At 48.0% G+C, this 22226-nt stretch overlaps 1 protein-coding gene across 2 annotated transcripts in view; it reads right to left on the reverse strand.

Annotated features, from left to right (window-relative positions):
* The window catches only part of MDGA2 (MAM domain containing glycosylphosphatidylinositol anchor 2), a 413922-nt gene extending 397911 nt beyond the window's left edge, over positions 1–16011 (reverse strand). The window contains exon 1 of one of the 2 annotated variants that reach the window (XM_081875889.1): positions 15730–16011. In XM_081875889.1, coding sequence (XP_081732015.1) covers positions 15730–15802 — 73 coding nt within the window. In that variant the 5' untranslated portion in view covers positions 15803–16011. The remainder of the gene's footprint in view (positions 1–15729) is intronic. The other variant, XM_081875890.1, reaches the window with a different exon arrangement.
* Positions 16012–22226: the final 6215 nt, after the last annotated feature.

Below are 22226 nucleotides of genomic sequence, written 5' to 3' on the forward strand. Positions count from 1 at the left end.
CTGCCGGACAATAGGATTTATGTACCTCATCATCTAGCAGGCACAATTGTAAGAAATTATCATGAATCTACTCACCTTGGCGGTACTGCAACTAGAGAGAGTCTCAGTCGGAAGTTGTATATTATTAATTTATCACAATTAGCAACTTGCATTTCACAGAAATGTGTTCTTTGTGCTAAAAACAATCCCAGGCAGGGACCGGTACAACCTCCTGGAATTCAGCATGTGGGATACGTCCCCATGGAAAGCCTAATTGTGGACTTCACAGAGCTGGTCCCTTCTAAGGGATTCAAGTATCTCCTTGTGTTTGTAGATACTCTTACCGGATGGGTTGAAGCTTTTCCCACCCGAACTGAAAAGGCACGAGAGGTAACTAAAAGACTCCTCACTGAATTGATCCCAAGGTTTGGATTACCTAGATGCATTGGAAGTGATAATGGGCCAGCGTTCATTGATCAAGTAGTACAAGATGTATGTCGAGTCCTACAAGTAAAATGGAGACTGCATACAGCATATAGGCCTCAGAGTTCAGGGAAAACTGAAAGAATGAATCGGACTCTGAAAACCCAATTGGCAAAATTAACCCAGGAAACGGGATTGGGATGGGTAGATGTGTTACCCATAACACTGTTTCGTGTTCGGTGTGCACCCACAAAAAGACTTAAGTTGTCACCTTTTGAGCTCCTGTATGGGAGACCGCCCTCCTTTGTTCAGGATATTCCAGCTGACCTTAAACAAATAGGAGACCATGTGACACAGGAACAAGTGCAATCTCTCTCCCGTGTTTTTGTTTCTCTTAACAGGTGGGCCCTCGAGCGCACGCCGTGCAGCATTGCCGAGCCGATTCATCAGTTCCAGGCTGGCGATAGCGTATGGGTGAAAGAGTGGAAACGTGATCCACTTGCACCTAAGTGGCGTGGACCTTACACCGTCTTGCTCTCTACTCCAACAGCGGTGAAGGTAGCTGAGGTGACCCCCTGGATTCATCACTCTCGTTTGAAGAAGTCTGAAGGCAGTTGGACGTGCAAAGGTGACCCCTCTAATCCTTTAAAACTAACTCTCTCCAAAAACCCCTGTATCTAGCCCTACCGGGAACGGGCTAGGTCACGGGCAACATTTGACGACCGGCCTGCTGCAGCCACAACCTGGAAGCTGGCTGACCTGCGCACGCCTGAAGCTTGAGGAGCGTCTGAACCAGCGACTGTGAACAGAAAGATTCTCTAATACAATTGATTGACTGCCCCCCTTGTGGAACAATTATCAGAGATATTACTCATTGGGGATCCTCGGGATATATGTTTTGGTCTTGGTGGTTCCCCATTTCTGTCACTGGGGGAATTATATTGGGGCTAATAATTATTTGCTATCACAATAAGGTAATCTTTTGTGGAAGGAATGCATATACTAGACATCAACATGATTTTATTATTAATCCTGATCCCTTGGGAAGGGGAAGGGTCCTTGAATCTGACCAAATTGGCTAAATATGGATTCAGCCATGACCACAATATGTGGGTAGGTTTAGCTGAAATGGTAGCTAATGTTGCAAATAGGACCAATTGCCTTGTTTGCTCTCTTGGGCCAGATGATTCAGAGGGAGGTATGCCGTTATTACCGATACCATTAGATGCTATTGGTATGGTAAGCGAAATGCCACACCAAACTGAAATACAGAATTTCCCCGGATGGAACTCAACTAAACCATTACGAGTTATACCTGTACAAGGGGAATTCTGTGTACATAAATCATCAGATGCAGCTGATTCTCCCATGATAGGCTCTTCTCATTGTCACTATACTTGGGATTATAAGAAGAATAGTCATACCTGGGCACACGGTACTACCTATCGAACTCGGAATGCCTTGCCCTGTGCACCTCCTTTTATTCATGCATGGAAAGTGGTGTGGAACATAACTGTGACAGAAAAAGGCAATCTAACATACTGCACTGTAAACTCTCTACCCCTTTTGGTATTTTGCCTTCTGTATTCCCCGTACCAAAAACCTCAGACCCGATGGTTGTGGTGGATATGTGGAGAATGGGCATACAAGAAACTCCCTTCCAAATGGAGTGGGACTTGTTTCTTGGGTTGGGTATTACCACCAATGTGGATTATGCCCACTAGTTCGGCCAGGCGAACACGAAGGAATGCTGATATTTCTCATATAGCAGGAGGAAGTACCCAAAGTTGGAGCGGTACTGATGATTGGCCACCAGAGCGCATTATAGCCTATTATGATCCTGCCTCCTGGAATCCTGGTGAGCTCATACAAGGGGCACGGGATCCTATTTATAATCTAAACAGAATAATTCGATTGCAAGCAGTAGTGGAACTTGTAACCAATGCAACGGCCCAGAGTTTGAGACTTATTGCACAACAGTTGGATGAAAGTAGAGCCGCCATTTTGCAGCTGAAAATGGGAATGGATTATGTACTTGCCAGGCAGGGAGGCCTATGTGGAGTCTTGAATTTGACAGGGAATGCCTGTTGCTTTAACATTTCTGATAATGGTGAGGCAATCCGTGTGTTGGCCACAAAGATGGAGAATATAGCACATGTCCCAGTACAAACATGGGAAGGATGGGATATGGGATGGCTCACCAATTGGTTACCTAATGTCACAGGACTCAAAGGGATACTATTGTCTTGCTTGTTTTTCTTGACAGTAGTAGTATTGGTTTTATGTATGATGCCATGTATCATTTCATGTTTTAGAAGTACAATTAGCAAGATGGTTTCAAATGAAACTCTACCTCATATCATGGCCCTATACAGAGCTTTACCTCAGGAATATGATGAAGGTCAAGCTATCAAGGACACTTGGGATGAAGGTCCTTGAGCTTGAAAGGGGGGAATGAGGCATCTAATCATAAGCCTGCATTTTTATCAAAGCTTCTATATATTTCAATCAAGGCTTGTATTTAAAAATGAGCTTAAAAAAAAAAGGATTTTCAAATGTTTCATGCCAGGCAAAAGACCAGCTGCCTAAAAGAACCTTGGCAAGATGTTTTTCCTCCTAAGACAAGAAGGGCCCCATTGATTTATAGTAGAAAAACAATTCTCAAAGTCATAAAAAGGGAGAATTACATATGCTGCCCCAAGGCTGAGAAAACACCATTAGGAATGGGGAAGATAATACCAATGTGCCTCCCAGTAAAATGAGCCAGATCTTCTTTCTAAGGTTAAAAGGCCAGGAGCAATGGGGAGAAACATTTAGCTGGAAAGAGAGCATTTTTGGGGAAGTCTCTTCTAAAGCTGTTTCTTAAACTAAGAGAGTTAAAAAAAGGTTAAAATGTGTTAAATGTTGGAAAGGCAACTGGCTTGGCAGAAGAAGCAGCTTCTTCCTATTTTATTTTGAGGCTGGAGAGGAGGGGGAAAGGGGGAGGTGCAAACTGAAGAGGCTTCTTTTAAAAGCTGTGTTTTATTGAGTTCCTTCCTTTTCACTTTGAGAAGCTTTATTCTTTTAAGAGGCTACCTATGATAAATGTATGAAATATATTAGCTTAAATATATTGGCTTAAATGTAATTATGCAAAGGATTTAAGGAATGCTAGATTCTTATTTCATATGGTTGTAAGAGTTGTATTTATCCTGAAATTAAGTCAGCCACCAGCCCCCCACCCTGCCAGACAGAAGACGCCATCTAAGCAGTCTTGATATATAGTTGTCAGGCATTTTGTTTAGAAACATTAAATGAAGGAAATCTTTCAATGTTGATGTGAAACTCAAGATCCTTGACATCTGTTGAACATAAAATGTAAGATTAAACCATTTGTTTTAGAAGGCAATAGGGCAAGGAGGGCAAGAGGTGAGCTGGTAATTAAGATTCCATGTAAGATATATTATTACTTATATGTCATATATATAGCTCTTTGTCTCCCTTATAAGGGCAAGGAAGTGGGTGTATCTTTTGTGGGTGTATCTTTTGTGATTGGCTCTAGCAAACAGCCAATAGGAATTTCAACCAGGCTGATTGGACAGAGGCAGCCACAGGAGGAGCAAAGGGGGCTGGATTAAGGGAATATAAGTGCTGGCCAGAATGGCAGGAGGCCAGGCCAGAGCTTGGTAACCACGTACCACTGAGCCTCTTATTTATTTGTCTGACAAATAAATTACTATTTTAATTTCTCTATTGCTGCGTTGAATATTTCATTCCAGCTAAGCGTTAACCACAAGCAGGGTGCTACATCATATATATATAAAGCGTATGTTCATAAATTTACAAGGCAAACACATACGTAAGTATATAAACCACGTGTCTGAAATAGTACAGGAGAACAACCCTGAAGCCATTTTGACTCTCCCAAACTGACCTCAAATATTTCTCTGCAAGGAGGAAGGAAATGGGGAAGGCTTTCCAATTGTCTTTGGACTGTAAGGGCTTACCCTTTCCTGCAAAGACAGTCTGGCAAGTATCTGTTAAGCCGAGCACACTATCAACATGCTATCAATATGCGTAAGAGATTCAGGAACTAAGTATTTACCATCTCAAAGGGAGGGCCAGGCTACCCAGAAAAGGCAATCAGATAAGGCATTATCAGGTATCCTGGCAGACAGGAGAGAAACAACACACTCAAATTTCTGCTGGGGACCACCTCTTTCTGTGATGCATGTATGGTATTTGTGGAGTGGTTTTGGGCTACAGGGTGGGCAATTTCAAAAGTCTATATAAGGGCTTGCACACCATTGTTCTGGGTTCCTCCTCCCTCCTGTGTGTGGTGAGTGAGGACCCTGTTGCAACAGTGTAATAAAGATCAGGCTTACTAGCTGCTTTGCTTCTCAATATTCTCTGGTTGGCCTCTATTGTTTTCTCCTACCAATAGAGAACCTACATAAGGACTCTATACGGGCTTTTGGCTACCCCATAAGGGAAAAGGAGCAGTTTTTTTCTTATAACACCAAGCAGCAAGCTCAGCTTTTGACTTCTAAGAAACTTTCACAGAAAATCTCAGAAAGGACCTGGTAGGGATACAGCTGTTACCTGGGACCAGGGAGACCACGGTGCAAGCCTTACTCAGCTATGAAGCCCACTACTGTCTCTCCTTAAGACAGTCACTGTCTCTCAACATAACCGACGTCACCGAATTGTTGTGGGGATAAAATATAAAGCAGCAGAAAAGTGTGTACATCAGCCTTGAGCCCTTTGGAGAAAAGGTGGAATTGAATGCAACCATTTTAAAAAGAGAGAAGTGTGTGTGTGTTTTTTCATTCGTACTTTCCTTCTCTCATGGCTGACCAAGATGGGTGACATGCCTGGCACCCACACAAAAATCCAAATGTGTCCAAAGGCCTAAAAAAGCTTAATGTCCACTAGCAGCATTTTTAAGGGACGCGGGTGGCGCTGTGGGTTAAACCACAGAGCCTAGGACTTGGCATCAAAAGGTCGGCGGTTCGAATCCCCGCGACAGGGTGAGCTCCCGTTGCTCGGTCCCTGCTCCTGCCAACCTAGCATGTCAAAGTGCAAGTAGATAAATAGGTACCACTCCAGCAGGAAGGTAAACGGCATTTCCGTGAGCTGCTCTGGTTCGCCAGAAGCGGCTTAGTCCTGCTGGCCACATGACCTGGAAGCTGTACACCGGCTCCTTCGGCCAATAAAGCGAGATGAGCGCCGCAACACCAGAGTCGGCCACGACTGGACCTAATGGTCAGGGGTCCCTTTACCCTTTACCTTTAGCAACATTTTTATTTTAAAAAGAAACCAGAGAGACCTTCTCTGCAAAGCCATGGGTGGGGTAAGGAAAGATCCCTTTTCCGTATTGATCGATTGATTGTTAATTTGTTTACCCCAAAGACAAAACCTTTTTCAGGCATTGTGGTGAGGAGGGAGAAGTATAAGCAAAGCGGTGAGGATCCGTTTGCTTCCTTGATTTTATTGGCTATTTTATGTAGGCTTTAGTGTACCATCAGCACTCTAGTTTTCTGGAATTACACGAGCTATAAATACAGAGCTCAGCCTCTGTGGCACATGGGACAAGACCGCTGGAGGAATTTTTTTCTGCCTGGGACCAATTTATTATGCTGCTCCTGAACTTCCGTGATTCGATTTAATATTTGTATTCTGCTTTTCCAGCAACAAATGCTGAGCTAAAAGTGGCTCAGAATAATCACAACCACATTAATAAACAACAAACGCTCCATTACTATGATATCAAACACAGCAGTATGTAAATAAAGAGAACAACAACAGTTTGGGAGGCAGCGCCCAGCCAGATTGCTCAACTCCCAGATTTTATGATGTGGTTTGGAAGGAAACAATCCATTGAAAAGAACCAGGGGATGTTTTCCTGAACCTGTCATCTGGGAGAAGTATATATTGTTATGAAAATTCTGAAGTCTCAAATATATAGAATAAATGCATAATTCTTGCTTTTGAAACTTGTTGGTCATGTGGGCCTCTTTGCATTGTAGGAGCCCTTCATAATTCCCCTTGCCTGAGAGCACATAGACCAGGGGTCAGCAACCTAAGGCCCATGGGCCGGAAGCAGCCCACAGAGGTCGTTTGACCAGCCCATGAGCCGAACCGAGCCACCCGCTCACGCACTGTGCTAAACCAGTGCAGCGCAGCACAGCACAGCGAGGAGACTCACTTGCATGGCACCAGATTCAATGTGGCAATTCCCAGACCATCCGCAGGCCAGATTTAGAAGGCAATTGGGCCTGATCCAGCCTGAGGACCTTAGTTTGCCAACCCATGGCCCAGATGCTCTGCATAGAGGGATCACCAGGTCCAGCTGGGCTTTCTGATTGTCATATCAATGATCCTCCTCTTCCTCTTTCCAGTGTTGATGCTTTGTGTAAACTCTGTTAATCACTGACAACCTGGAACGGGTCCAGAGGAGGGCAACCAAAATGGTCAGAGGCCTGGAAACGATGCCTTATGAGGAACGGCTAAGGGAGCCGGGCATGTTTAGCCTGGAGAAGAGGAGGTTAAGGGGTGATAGGATAGCCATGTTCAAATATATAAAAGGATGTCACATAGAGGAGGGAGAAAGGTTGTTTTCTGCTGCTCCAGAGAAGCGGACACAGAGCAATGGCTCCAAACTACAAGAAAAAAGATTCCACCTAAACATTAGGAAGAACTTCCTGACAGTAAGAGCTGTTGGACAGTGGAATTTGCTGCCAAGGAGTGTGGTGGAGTCTCCTTCTTTGGAGGTCTTTAAGCAGAGGCTTGACAACCAGATGTCAGGAGTGCTCTGATGGTGTTTCCTGCTTGGCAGGGGGTTGGACTCGATGGCCCTTGTGGTCTCTTCCAACTCTATGATTCTATGATTCTATGATTCTAATCCTCAGGAATATCACACCTTGACCTGCCTGAGCCACTGTGACCCCACCTTATGTCTGATGTATTTCTGGTTTGTAAAGGGGATGTCTGTCTTCTCCATGCCAAAAATGCTAACCTTCTTTGTTCTGGGTCTCTCACCTGTTTACAAGGAGGTTTGGGGGACACTGTGGCAACAGAAAAATAAAGATCTTCCTCCCTGCCACTGGATTCTGCCTCCATCCTTTCTTCCCTGACCAATCATGGACTTAGGGGACTCAGAGTCCCTTGGGGAGTTGGGCAGCCAAAGCCAAACAAGAATTTTCCCTATAACAATATTATGGGAAGAGGCAGTGTCGTGCAGTGGTTAGAGAGTGTTGGATGAAGACCTGGGATGCAGGGTTCAAATTCCCCACTCATCTATGAAGCTCACTGGTTGACCATTGGGCCCAGTCTCTGCTTCTCAGCCTCACCTACCCAGCCTAAATATACCCAAATCCTTCAACTGTTCCTCATAAGGCTTGGTTTCAGGACCCTTGATCATACTGGTCACCCTCCTCTGCACACCTTCCAGCTTGTCTGTATCCTCCTTAAACTTTGGTGTCCAGAACTGGACATAGGACTCCAGGTGGAGTCAGATCAAGACAGAAATGAGCAATACTATGGCTTCCCTTGATCTGGACATTAGACTTCTATAATTCAGTAGACTCCAGCAGAGCTAGAATTTGACTCCTGGGTCTTCTGAGAATCTCAGGAAACTCTTACCAGCTTTCCGGAACTTGACTTGAAGAGCGAACTTTTGCTATTCTTCCTCCTCCTTCGAGGAAAAAAGGGAGAATTGTCCTTTTGAAAGCTCAATCTCCTTGATATTTCTTATGTTAATGATCTCACATTTTTTATCCTCCTTGCTGTAACAATGGCTCCTTGCAGCCATGCTGTGCTCTTCCCTTTCATTTTACTTAAATGATTGCCCCATGACACCCCTCTTGAATAAAAGCATGGAAAGGGAAAAGCTGAGCTTCTCTTATTATTAAGCAACATTAGACTCGTGTTCATTCTCCATTTAATTTGCATATGGAGAGTTAAAAACCACTCCTGTCGGGATTGACAAAGAGGTAATTCTAAGGTTGGGTTCTCTCCCCCCAAGAAAATAAAGTCAGTATGCTAAACAAAGAGGCTAACAGGACCTTTTGTTCGACCTTTCCAGGAGCTTTGAAAAATGCTTTCAGCTTCCCACAATCACCAGAAATACATGGTATCACACAGAGATGTGCCCGCTTCCAGCAGATCAAGGAAATGAGATTGGGATTGTGTTGAAACAGACTCTGAGCCCACAGAAGGGGGAACAAGGAGAGGGAGAAATCTAAGATCACCATAAAGCGGGCAAGGAACCATCCTTGATCTGGCTACTGATGGTGGCCGACAGAGTCTACTACAAACTGGCTGTGGTTTCACATATTTCATAAGAGCATAATACAATAATATGAGGCTACTGGATCAGGCCAATGACCCAACTGGTCCAGCAGCCTGTTCTCACAGTGGACAACCAGATGTCTGTGGAAAACCCGCAAGAAGTACCCTAGCAACCTTGCACAGCTCCAAGACAACGTTGTATTCCCAACTGACTTCAATGAGCAAAGAGATGCTGAAATGAAACGGAGGGTGCTGAGCAGTTGGTTGTAAACAGCACAGCTGCCCCACCATTCATAGCAACACTGCAAGGCAGTAGGAGAAGCTCACGGGATGCAGACCTCTGCTTCTCCTACAGCGCTTGCAAGGGGCTAACCCTGCTTCTTATGTCCTAAGCGTCAGGCATGCCCCTCTAGGTGGGTCAATCGGGGTGACAATCCTGTTTCACATAGCAGCCAGCCAACGCAGCCACAAACAGAGTCACAAGACAAATCCAGTCTCCAGCAACTAGTATTCCATGGTAGGCTACCCCTGAGCCTGGAGGCTCCATTGTTCACTACTGTCTCAACAGGCACATTGCACACCACCCTGTGACCCTGATGGATAAATGACAGTCTAGGTCTATAGCAAATAAATTTAGCTGTCATGGCTAACAGGCAGCAAGACATTGACTCATGCATTAAGTAATGAAGTAAGTTTCCATCCTGAATCTATTGTCAATCAGTTTATGAAAGCAGACTCTTGAGAGACAGGTAGAAAAAATGATCTTGGATCTTCCAACAGCATATATCATCTGTGATCTGTGATTACTAAGACCCAACACGGGTTTCTCAAAAATAAGTCACGTCAAACAAACCTCATTTCTTTCTTTTTTTTTATGGAATTAAGTTTGATGGAACTTGGTGGATGAGGGGAATGCTCTGGACATAGCGTATCTTGATTTCAGTAAGGCTTTTGACAAAGTCCCTCATGATATTCTTGCAAGGAAGGTGGTAAAATATGGGTTGAACGAGGTAACTGTTAGGTGGATTAGTAGCTGGTTGGCAGACTGAAACCAAAGATGACTCATTAATGGTTCCTGTCATCCTGGAAAAAAGTGCCAAGTGGGGTGCCACAAGGTTCTGTCCTGGGCCTGTTGTTCTTCAAAGACTTTATGAATGACTTGTATGAAGGAATTGAGGGGGCGTTCATCCAATTTGCAGATGATGCCAGACTGGGAGGGGTAGCTAATGCAGCAGAAGACAGAATCAGAATTCAAAATAATAATAATCATTTATTATTTATACCCCCGCCCATCTGGCTGGGTTTCCCCAGCCACTCAGGGAGGCTTCCAATAAAGTATTAAAATACAGTGGTCTGTTAAACATTAAAAGTTTCCCTGAACAGGGCTGCCTTCAGATGTCTTCTAAAAGTCTGGTAGTTGTTCTTCTCTTTGACATCTGGTTGGAGGGCGTTCCACAGGATGGGTGCCACTACTGAGAAGGCCCTCTGCCTGGTTCCCTGTAACTTGGCTTCTCGCAGTGAGGGAACCACCAGAAGGCCCTCGGCACTGGACCTCAGTGTGAGGGCTGAATGATGGGGGAGAGAAGCTCCTTCAGGTATACTGGACTGAGGCCAGATTGGACCTTATCAGATTGGAGAACAGGCCACAAGCCAACAAAATGAATTTCAATAGGGACAACTGTCAGGTTCAGCTCTTAGGCCTTTCACCCTAAGGTCCCATGGCAGGTTACAACAATTAAAACACAATGTCAAGAATAGTTTGAAACAACAACAACAATAATAATAATAATAATAATTTATTATTTATACCCCGCCCATCTGGCTGGGCCGTTTAGGGCTTTAAAGGTCAGCACCAACACTTTGAATTGTGCTTGGAAACATACTGGGAGCCAATGCCGGTCTTTCAGGACCGGTGTTATGGGGTCCCGGCGGCCGCTCCCAGTCACCAGTCTAGCTGCCGCATTCTGGATTAGTTGTAGTTTCTGGGTCACCTTCAAAGGTAGCACCACGTAGAGCACATTGCAGTAGTCCAAGTGAGAGATAACTAGAGCATGCACCACTCTGGCAAGACAGTCCACATGCAGGTAGGGTCTCGGCCTGCATACCAGGTGGAGCTGGTAAACAGCTGCCCTGGACACAGAATTGACCTGCGCCTCCATGGACAGCTGTGAGTCCAAAATGACTCCCAGGCTGCGCACCTGGTCCTTCAGGGGCACAGTTACCCCATTCAGGACCAGGGAGTCCCCCACACCTGCCCGCCCATTGTCCCCCCAAAACAGTACTTCTGTCTTGTCAGGATTCAACCTCAATCTGTTAGCCGCCATCCATCCTCCAACCACCTCCAGGCACACACAGGACCTTCACCGCCTTCACTGGTTCTGATTTAAAAGAGAAAACACTCAAAAGCAAATCTTGCTGCCTTACTGAGCTCTCACAATAACACCACAGCAGAAACTCTGCAATCCCCAATGCGTACAGGGTGTATACCTGAGATTTTGTGTGTGTCAGCTAGTTTACACATGTGCTTTTGACACTGTAAATAAATATACATACATTACAATTCCCGAGTAAGGAGATGGCCTTTCCCCAAGGTGTTTGCTTAGCCTTAGCCAATAGCTAAAAGGGACACCTTAAAGCAGTGGTTCTCGAGGGGTGTGGAGCAGAACACTAGTATGGCAGGCGAAGAAGGTAAGTGTGGCAGGAAGATTCAAGCACAATCAAAGAAGCATCTAAACCTTTCAGTGTAGTAGTATTGTATAGTTTTGTTTTAGTTTTTTGCAGAACATAGATATCTTCAGTGCTTTTTTTTTCTAGGGGTACGCAGGGGTACACATGCCCCTAAACATTATTTTTTATAGAAAAAAGCACTGGATAGCTTTGCAAAATGAGAGCAAGAGCATCAAGTGATTGTGCAAGCTCACCCTTCTCATTGAGGCCCATACGCAATATGCTCATTTATAGTTATATTTTGGAAATTATTCCTGTTCTTATGTAGCTGCATTATTTTATACTTTCCGGGGATGTCCCATGATCATATTATAAAGTAGCTGTGTTCTGTGCTATAAATCAAGCCCCGCTAGGGAGTTGTTCCTTTTGGTTCTCCAGTGTATAAGAAGTACACCCAATAATCAATATCTATCAATATCAATAAAAGCATCAATATTTATACCAATATCAATATCAATTTAAAAAATCAGTGTGAGCCCAGAGAAAATAGTTTGAGAACCACTGCCAATGGCTAGAAGATGCTTGCTTAGATGAGCATTGCTTGCCCTTGATTGCTGGTGGCTACTAGCTGTAGCACAAGTTCTACCTATTTTGGTGAGGTTTAATAGGAAGCTGCTTACAGGTTAGGAATCCAGAGATACCAAACAGGAGATGCCTGGGAATGTTGTCATCCCACCCCCCACCCCACCCTGCACAATTCAAGAAGGAGCTTTGACTGTGGAAACTCCAAGGTTTGGGGAAACAACCGTCATTGCTTAAAAAGCCAGCTCTGCTGACATTCTTTCCTTCCCTCTCCAGCTTGGCATGCATTTTTCCTGAAGCAAACAGGTACAGCAAAAGAAAGTGTTATCTCCCCAGGACAGTCTCATCATTAGGAAACTGACCCTGTGAAAGACTGCCCCCTAGAGGCTCCTGCTGCTCAAGGAGAAGGTGGTGAGCACAAAGCATTGAAATAATTCAACTAGAGTTGCTTTTGCTGAACTAGGCATTTTGGACAACAGTACATGGATGGCCCCATCTTCCACAGAAGGCGCACCTTAAAATCAGAAATGTTCTGGATCTGAGCAGCCTGCTAAGCCACCCAGCAGCCTACCTGGGTATCCACAGCACTGCGGGGTTCACAAAGGCTCCATTTTCCAGCCCCCACTGGGGCAGTTGATTCCAGGGGGCCAACAGAGGATGTGCAAAAATCCAACCAGTTCATGCAGGACCATCACAAATGCCAAAGCAAAGGTAAACCCACAAGAAAGAATCCTTAGGGCAGTCTGCACACACCAAACACACAAAAAACCCAAACAGATTCCAGCTGTGTGCAACAGCCAAAAAGAAGGAGATAAAGCATGGAGTGCAAGACAATTCTTTATCTGCATTTTTTATATAAAAGAATCCTTTTCAACAGGAATTGACGGAATGATTGGGGTATTGACAACTAAGTCCTACCAACCGTCTCTAGATGCAGACTCGCACCCAAAACCTGCAGATGAAATTCCTCAACCAACCACCGTGTTTTGAATGGGGAGTGTGAGCAGAATCACACACCATTTGCCAGGGGAGAGCTGTGTGTCGGCTGCCACATCCATGCGCTCTCAGCACCAGCACAGCTCACCCGGCGTTGAGCAAAACGGCAGCGGGGAAGGGTTATGCCAATCATGCTCATCGCTCTGTGCCCGACTCCAGGAATCCCACACCTCAGAGCCACCAAGACTGACCGCGGCCTGTTTCTTCCTGCCCACATATAACATGCTGTTTTTGTGAGAAAAGAAGCACACACACACACTAGATTGAATGAACATCCTGTCCTCCGATGAGAACCTTTTGTAATGCACACTCACACAAAGAAGGTTATTTTTTTCCCTATATATATATATATTTATACAACCATGGTGCCAAATAACACCACCTGCCATCAAAACTCAGATCTGCAGGAGTCACAAAATCGGGCAGAGACATCAACAGATGGTTGGGGGATCATTATAAATTGAATATAACCAAACACAAGTCCAAGTGCCATTAGAGTGCTCTGTTCAGGGGTGAAAATCTCATGCATTTGCCCCCAAAATATTATGAAACTAGCACAGAACTTCAGCAACACACCTTCTCTGCATGCAATATTTTTTTGGGTGTTCGGCTAGGAAGGAAATTGGTGGGAGTGTATGGGGGATACTATCAATCACACCAGAGGAGAGGAATTTGTTTAGTTGTTTTTTTTCTCCCCAGGAACAGGCCACCTCAAACAGCTAGAACCTGGTTTGATCGCGGGAAAACCACACAAGAGGCAAAATTCCCAGGGCCCAAGAGAAACCACTCATCATTACCAAATGGCCTTCCAGGCACCAGGGGAAGCCAATGGGCCTGCCTCTCTGGCCCAGGGCCACCCCTGCCCACTAGCCCCCTTTCCAGAGAGGATGTTCTTCAAAGAGGCATGAAATACATCTCTTCCCTCTCTCTGTGTGTGTGTGTCATCACTAGCTGGAGAGAAGAGACGCGGGGAAGGTTTGGCCTCTCTCTGGGTTCGGCATTCCCCACATCAGAAGGCTGTTGCCAGGGAAATGGAATGAATGAGAGAAATTCAGAAGGAAAATGCAAAACTACCCCCACCCCTACCAAAGCAAAAAAAAAGAAAGGGGGGGAGCAGTTACTTCTAGGGGGAGAAAGGGGTTCGATACAGAGGCATGGAGCCTTGTCTCTTTTCGGTGCAGCAGGAGGAGGCTGATTCTGGGGAGGAGCAGGGGTTTTTTGTACACACATACACACATACACACACACACAATTGCCGCAGAGAAGGAGAAGCAAGCTGCCTGCCTGCCTGGGGAGTGAATGAATCTTCCCTCCCCCGCCGCCCCCTCGCTCTGCCAACGTCAGCCGGAGATTTGCATGGCACAAGCGGCGCCCACCGCCGTCTCCTCCTCCTCCTCCTCCTCCAAACCGGGCACCGCGGCCATTGGAGCCGGCCAGCGCTGTGTGTGCGTAAATGTGCCACGCTGAAGATGCCGCCCGCTCTCGGCTGCTTCCAGAGGGTTAAACTCCATCTCCCCCTGGCTGCCAACCCGAGTTAATTTCCACCTCCACAACACCGGGGGTTGGGGAGATTTAATAGAGGGTTATTTTTAGCATCCTTCCAACACGCGCGCACACGCGGGCGCACACACGCACACCAAAAACCTTCTACAGGGAAGCTTCCCCCCGCAAAAAAAAAAGGCCACCCCAGAAATAGATGCGGGAAAGTTTGCAGCCTGTCAAAACCTCTCCTAACCTCCGCTCACCGGGAAGCAGGGCTGAGAGGAGTTCAGGAAAGGGGGGGGGGGGGAGAGAGAGAGAGAGAGAGAGAGAGAGAGAGAGAGAGAGAGAGAGGTCTTTTTCAGCCTCCAAGACTCTCTCTGGGCTCTGCTGACATCTCCGCACACGCCTGCCTGTCTCTGCAGCCTCCGATTGCACCCACCAGCCTCTCCGGGTGCCCATCACCAGGGCCTCCTGCCCACCAATGCAAGACCCCCTGGAGGCTCCCAAACCGAGCCCAGAGGTGGAAGGATTCCCCCCTCCCATGTGCAAGCAGACCGTGGCTGGCATCGCATCTTTCGGGGGGAGGTGGCGAGGAGTGAGGCAAACGAGCCTCCTTCTCTTTCCCGAGGTCTTTGCAGCTGGTATTTAGACAGCTGCGTGGAGAAGGGGAGCGGGGGCCAGCAAGAGAACAGAGGGGGCCATTTACGCGCCCAGGAGAGCCCGGCCAACCTAGGCAACGCGGAGCTCCAGAAAGCCCGGAGCTGGGAGGATGGAGCGGTGGACGGAGCGAGTCAGAGACGGACCGAGTCCTCCCGGGCATTGCCCGGTGCCCAGATGTGCCACCGGCTGGATTTGCAGCTGGAGGAAGAAGAGGAGGGAGCCTGGGGCTTCCTCTCCTCTCCATCCTTCTTTTGCCCACCACCCTCCGCCAAATCTCCTCCCTCCCCACCCCAAAGTCAGCTCCCTCCAAACGGTCCCTCTCCCTGGGATGCCAGCCCCCTCCACCGTTCCTCGGTGGCGCAGAGCAGGTCCCCCTCCCCTCTCCCTCTCTTCCCGGACCGGCGGGGAGGTGGGGGCAGCAATCCGGTCGCCTGAGCCAAGACCCGAGTTCGAGCCACATTCGGTTGAGATTTGGGCTTGGGGGAGCGCGAAAGAGCTGCTTTTTGAGCCCCGGAAGGTCGGGGGTGCGAACAGAAGGCTCTCCACGCTTGCAAGGTCACCACGACGCGAGAGGTGGGCTGTTTTTTCCCCTCCGGTGGAGAGAGAGAGAGAGAGAGAGAGAGAGAGAGAGAGAGAGAGAGCAGTAGCGAGGCGGTGGCCGGCACTCACCGTAGACGCCTTGCCCGGAGATGCCCTCCAGCAGCACGGCGAGCAGCCACACGGCCCCGTAGGCTAAATCCATCTTGGCGGCGGCGGGAGCAGCGGCAGCCACATATCCGGGCGGAGGGGACCGGGAGCAGGAGGAGGCGCGCCCCGCTCGCTCGCTCGCTCCGCCACGGCCCGCTCGCGGCTCCTGAGGATGGAGGAGGGCGAGGACGAGGATGGAGAGGGAGGCAGCGGCAGGAGGAGGAGGCGGAGAGGAGGCGCCCCCCGGGCAGGAGGCGACGCGCGGCGGCGGAGGCTCCGAGCCCCGGCTAGATCGCGGCGTCCTTGCGCGGCGCACTCTGCTGCGGCGGGGCCGGCGGCAGCGGCTCGGCGGCGGCGGAACAGGGCGCAGCCATGGCGGGAGCGCCCCCGGCGCACTCCCGGGCCTGCGGGCGGCTGGCTCTCTCCTCCTCCTCCTCCTCCTCCTCCTGCAGCGGCGGGCCCGGGCTGGGAAAGGCAGGATGCGCGCCTGGCAGCAGCTGCGGGGCTTGCGCGCCGCGGTCACGTTGGGCGCTACGTGCTCCGAGCCGCCAGCCGACAAGGCAGCCCCGAGCCGGCCGCGTCAACCGCGCGCCGCCGCCGCCGCTACCGCCGCCACAGCCGCTGGGACCGCTCGTGCCGCCGCCTCTCGCTTCTCCTCCTCGCGAGCGCCGCGGAATGGGAGGCGCCGCGCCTGCCTGCCTCCTGCTTGCCCAGCCTCCGCGCACCTCCTCCTTTCTTCCCTCCTCCTGGCCTGTGGGAAGCTCGCCGGCTTGCGGGCAGCACCGCACGCTTCGTCGGCAAGCGGCTGGGTGCAGGGATCTCGCTCACGTCTGCTTGGACATCTTTGGCTAGGGCGCGCCGACCCGTCTCCTGGGGAGAGTCGAGAGGGGTGGAAAGAGGTCCTTCTTCACGCAGCGCATAGCTAAAGCGTGGAAATGCCCCCTCCTCCGGGGGGGGGTCAGCGGCGGCCACCGACTTGGAGGCTTTAAAAGAGGCAAACAGATATTGGCGGGGGAGACGGCCCTCGATGGCTACCAGCCAGAATGGCACAGTTGGAGGCAGCAGTTCTTCTGAATGCCCGTTGCTGGAGGCTGCGGGAAAAGAGAGAGGTTCTTGCGCTCAGGGCTTGCTTATGGGCATCATCTGGTTGGCCATCGTGAGAACCGGATTGCTGGGCTAGACGGGCCACGGGCCTGATCCAGCCGACTCAATTTATGTTCTTAATGGACACGGCTAACTAAACGCCAGGAAGAACTTTCTGACACTAAGAGCTGTTAGACAGCGGAACGCTCTCCCTCGGGAGAAGGTGGACTTAGCTTCCTTGGAGGTTTTTAAGCAGAAGTTGGGTGGCCATTTGTCATGGATGCTTTAGCTGAGATTCCTACATTATAGCGGGTTGGACTAGATGACCCTTGGGGTCCCCTCCAACTCTACAATTCCAGGATTCTAGGCCCATTAATATAAACCATAAATCAAGAGGGAGAGGGCTACCAATGGCTACTAGATACTATGGCTATGCTCTCCTCCACTGCTGGAGGCAATAATGCTTCTGAATCCCAATTGTTGGAGACCACACGAGGGGGGGAGAGTCCTTGTGTTCAGGTCCTGCTCCTGTGTTTCCCACAATGAGCATCTGTTTGGCCACTGTGAGAAGAGGGTGCTGGATTAGATGGTCCATTGGGCCATCACCCTGGAACCTTAGGGTGACGGGAGGGTAATAAATAAGTGAAGAATAGTTATGTTCTTAAATATGTGACTCCTGGCCCTGGCCCTGGTCCTGGAAGCCAAAGCAAAACCAGCCATAACCCCCCCCCCAAAAAAAAAAATATGGATGACATGATGTGCAAGGGGACATGATGTGCAAGCTGGGGAACTCTGCATCACACTTTTGGGCATCAGGTCTTTTCACCGACTTGATTTTGGGTGGGCTCAGAAGCCAGTTGACACCCACAAGACATACCCCTCCCAGGAGCTTCTCAAAAGTGAAGACATGCATATATACAGAAAGAAGTTCCCAAAGTCAACCTGGGAGGGGGAATAAGAGGGTGACCTGCATTACTCTCAAGGCCCCCTCTCCCTTCTGGGATAAACGTCAACAGGTGCTTTGTGTTGAATCAGCCCACTGGTTGAAGCCCTGTCACTGAAATTATGGAGATGGTCTGCAGGCAATGTGTGTCTTCTTCCACTGAGCTATAGTTCTTCCCACACATGATTTAATTTTCATTTCCTCAAATATGGGCTAATCTGGGATTTGAGCCTGGGACATGACCCCCAAAGTGAGAATTGGGACTCTTGGCCAGGGATGATTAGATGGGGCTGGACTCCAGATCCCATCTGCCCCGGGGAGCTTAGCCAACCACCATCCAACAACATCTAGATGGCCCACAGGTTCCTCCTGCCCTACACAAAGAAGTTGAAGACTTTCAAGAGATGGACAGTTCATAAATTTTGGGGTGAATGAATCTATCCTATCAAGAGAAAGAACTGAGGAGGCTGATCTAGCAGGTCTCTCCTTATGTTCTTAAATTTATTGAGTACAAGGTTATCACTAGACAATGCATGATCATTCATGGAGCAGAGTGAGGTGTGGACTCCAATGCAGACAACTTCCAGTTTACATGGTGGTTGCGTTCCAATGTGCCATGCTTTTAAGCAAAATCAAGTACATTTGAAAAAGCCTGCAAAGTTTTCTGTGCCCCTTTCTGTGACTTTTTTGTGACATTTCCGGGTCACTTCCACGTTCAGTGCGATGCTCACATGCGCGGTCATGCACATATCGGGTGCGCCTACAACGGTCGCTGCCTGTACTAATCTGCCACTAATGCACTATTATTGTGTCAATTATATGTTGCAGAAGACACCTGCAAAAAAGCCCCACCAATTGACAGGAACCTCGTTTCCCACTGGCTGGCTTCCCATTGGCGTTTGATTGGCCAATGTTGGAATGGGATGCTGTGCTATGATGGGCCATTGGCCTGATCCAGCAGGACCCCTGTGCACCCTTTCCAGCATTTGAGAGAGTTTCTGGATACAAGTTGCTGGCAATCACAAATGGGGGAGAGGTGCTGCAGTGCTTCTATCCTGCTTGCATGGTTCCTATTGGAACATCTGGTTGGCCACTGTGAGAACAGGACCTTGGGCCTGATCCAGCAGACAGGCTCCCTTTCTGAGATAATAAAAGCAAGACAACAACAACAACAAAATAGCATTTAATAAACACAACCTAGATGGCCTGGGCAAATAAAAGGTCTTTGCTGCAGGCACATTTCAAGCAGCAGAAGGAAGGTCTTCCTGGAGAGAATTCTAGAGACAGGGTGCCAACACTGAGAAGGCCCTCCCAAGAGGACCTCACTAGCTAGTCAGAGTACTTGTGTGAGAGAAGGGATCCTTGATAGTGAGGTCCATGGGGACCTGCCTTCTACTGGATCAGATTATTTCATCCTGGTATTCTCCACTCAGTCACACAGTCTCAGACAGTGAATGGTCCTGCCCATAGCCTGTTATATTTTCTCCAGTATCAGAGACAGACAGCCTCTCAGAAAGCCAGTTGCTGGGTTTCATGAACGGGAGAATGGTCTTGTGCTTCTGGTCTTCCCAAAGATACCTGGTTCATCACCATGGAAAGCACTAAGCTGGACTGGAGAGGCCTTTGTCCTAATCCAGCCAGGCTCTTCTTAGCAGGCCCAGCCCTACCATTAGGCTGAGGGAAGTGCCTGCCTCGGGTGGCAGTTGCTGAGGGGACACAGCTATGTGAGCTGTTTGCCTTCCCCTAAGCCTCTGAAGGAGATCAGACATGGAGGAGCTGTCCCATTACCAGTGCTGAACTAGGATGCAACTCCCAGCATGGTTGGCTTTTGCACACGGGTTAGAATCATAGAATCCTAGAGTTGGAAGAGACCACAAGGGCCATCGAGTCCAACCCCCTGCCAAGCAGGAAACACCATCAGAGCACTCCTGACATATGGTTGTCAAGCCTCTGCTTAAAGACCTCCAAAGAAGGAGACTCCACCACACTCCTTGGCAGCAAATTCCACTGTCGAACAGCTCTTACTGTCAGGAAGTTCCTCCTAATGTTTAGGTGGAATCTTTTTTCCTGTAGTTTGGAGCCATTGCTCCGTGTCTGCTTCTCTGGAGCAGCAGAAAACAACCTTTCTCCCTCCTCTATGTGACATCCTTTTATATATTTGAACATGGCTATCATATCACCCCTTAACCTCCTCTTCTCCAGGCCAAACATGCCCAGCTCCCTTAGCCGTTCCTCATAAGGCATCGTTTCCAGGCCTTTGACCATTTTGGTTGCCCTCCTCTGGACACGTTCCAGTTTGTCAGTGTCCTTCTTGAACTGTGGTGCCCAGAACTGGACACAGTACTCCAGGTGAGGTCTGACCAGAGCAGAATACAGTGGCACTATTACTTCCCTTGATCTAGATGCTATACTCCTATTGATGCAGCCCAAAATTGCATTGGCTTTTTTAGCTGCCGCGTCACACTGTTGGCTCATGTCAAGTTTGTGGTCAACCAAGACTCCTAGATCCTTTTCACATGTACTGCTCTCAAACCAGGTGTCACCCATCTTGTATTTGTGCCTCTCATTTTTTTTTTGCCCAAGTGCAATATTTTACATTTCTCCCTGTTAAAATTCATCTTGTTTGTTTTGGCCCAGTTCTCTAATCTGTCAAGGTCGTTTTGAAGTGTGATCCTGTCCTCTGGGGTGTTAGCCACCCCTCCCAGTTTGGTGTCATCTGCAAATTTGATCAGGATGCCCTTGAGTCCATCATTGGGTTGGGGTGCAGGGTCCCATATGGTTCTTCATTCCAGGTGGCAAAGCGTTGTTGGCCAGCCCCTCTCCTTACTAGAGTTCAAGGGCTCTTTCCACCCAGGCAAGAATGCTTGGGGTGGAAAGGGGGTGGTCAGTGAGTGGTGTGACCAGAGGAGAAGGGAAGTAGCTGCAGATAAAAGCCCCAAAGTTGCCACATCCTGGTTCATCATTGACAAAGGGCTAGAAGGCGCAAAAGCATCCTGAGGACCAGACCAGCCATTCATTTCCCCTCCTGCCTGCTTGGCTGACACTCTCGAAGCCAACGCTCCAGATCATTTTGCCGTCTCGGCTTGAGATTTGAGCACATGAGTCTGTGCAAGGGCTTTCACACATGGGGGGGGGGAGAGCCAGGGCTTTCCAAATCCAATTTTAGGGTGGTGAGTCAGCCTCCATGGTTTGATATGGCATGCTAATGGCATTTCCTCCCAGCAAAAAAAAGGGGGAGGTTGTTCTTTACGCAGAACCAACACCTCCGGTCCAAGGGGTTGTGTCCTGTCCTCCACCCCAGCCCTGTCTTTGGCAAACATGGGAAATTGTCAAAACTCTCAAAACTTGGCATTGTAGGAAAGCAAAACTGCCTTCCCCTCCCCACCCCAAAATGTTGTGAATACATTTCGAATTGACATATAAAAATAAGGAGCAGACATATGCTAAACCATACTGGGAGATCTCAGCAATGTTGGCATTGCTTAAACATGACATATCTGAGCTAATCTCTAATTGGGATCCCTGCATATATCACATTTTAGGTGTACACCTAATGTTTCCCCCCCGCAAATGTACACCTAGAAATTTGTCCAGAATTTCTGGCAGAAAACTCAATGCCTATTTCTTTTCATTAACTGTTATTTATAACATTCATTTATTTAACAAAATGCATATATCACACATGTATATTAGAACCTCACATGAAATATTTAAAATTATCAATTAAAACATGTAAAAGCAACTAAAAACATTTAAAGATAATTAACGTTAACAGTAAAAAAAGACACAGCAATATCTACGAGTCTAGATGGGCTTACCTAAACAACAACAACAACAACAACAACAATTACTGTATTTTTTGCTCTATAAGACTCACTTTTTCCCTCCTAAAAAGTAAGGGGAAATGTGTGTGTGTCTTATGGAGCGAATGTAGGCTGCGCAGCTATCCCAGAAGCCAGAACAGCAAGAGGGATTGCTGCTTTCACTGCGCAGCGATCCCTCTTGCTGTTCTGGCTTCTGGGATTCAGATTTTTTTTTTCTTGTTTTCCTCCTCCAAAAACTAGGTGCATCTTATGATCTGGTGCATCTTATAGAGCGAAAAATACGGTAATCAGCCACTGAAAAGAGCACAGCGAATGTGCCTGTCTGGTGTCAATTGGCAGGGAGTTCCAAAGTTTAGGTGCTGTGCTAAAATATTGATTTCTTACAAGTGCAGTATAAGTGTTATTTGGAATCTGTGACAGCACCAGTTCTGCACATTGAAGTGGTTGAGCATAAGTGGTTGAGGTAAGGTGACCCAACAAGTAAACCAAGTCATTAAGATACCACTCTGAACTGGGCCCAGTAAGAAGTTAGCAGCCAGTTCAGATCTCTGAGCAGAGGTGCAATATGCTTCTCAGGAGGCACTGATGGCCACCAACTTGGGGGGCTTTGTCTATGAATTAGACCAGGG

This window comes from Podarcis erhardii (genome assembly GCF_964252035.2).
Source record: "Podarcis erhardii genome assembly, chromosome: 1".
Lineage (NCBI taxonomy): Eukaryota > Metazoa > Chordata > Lepidosauria > Squamata > Lacertidae > Podarcis > Podarcis erhardii.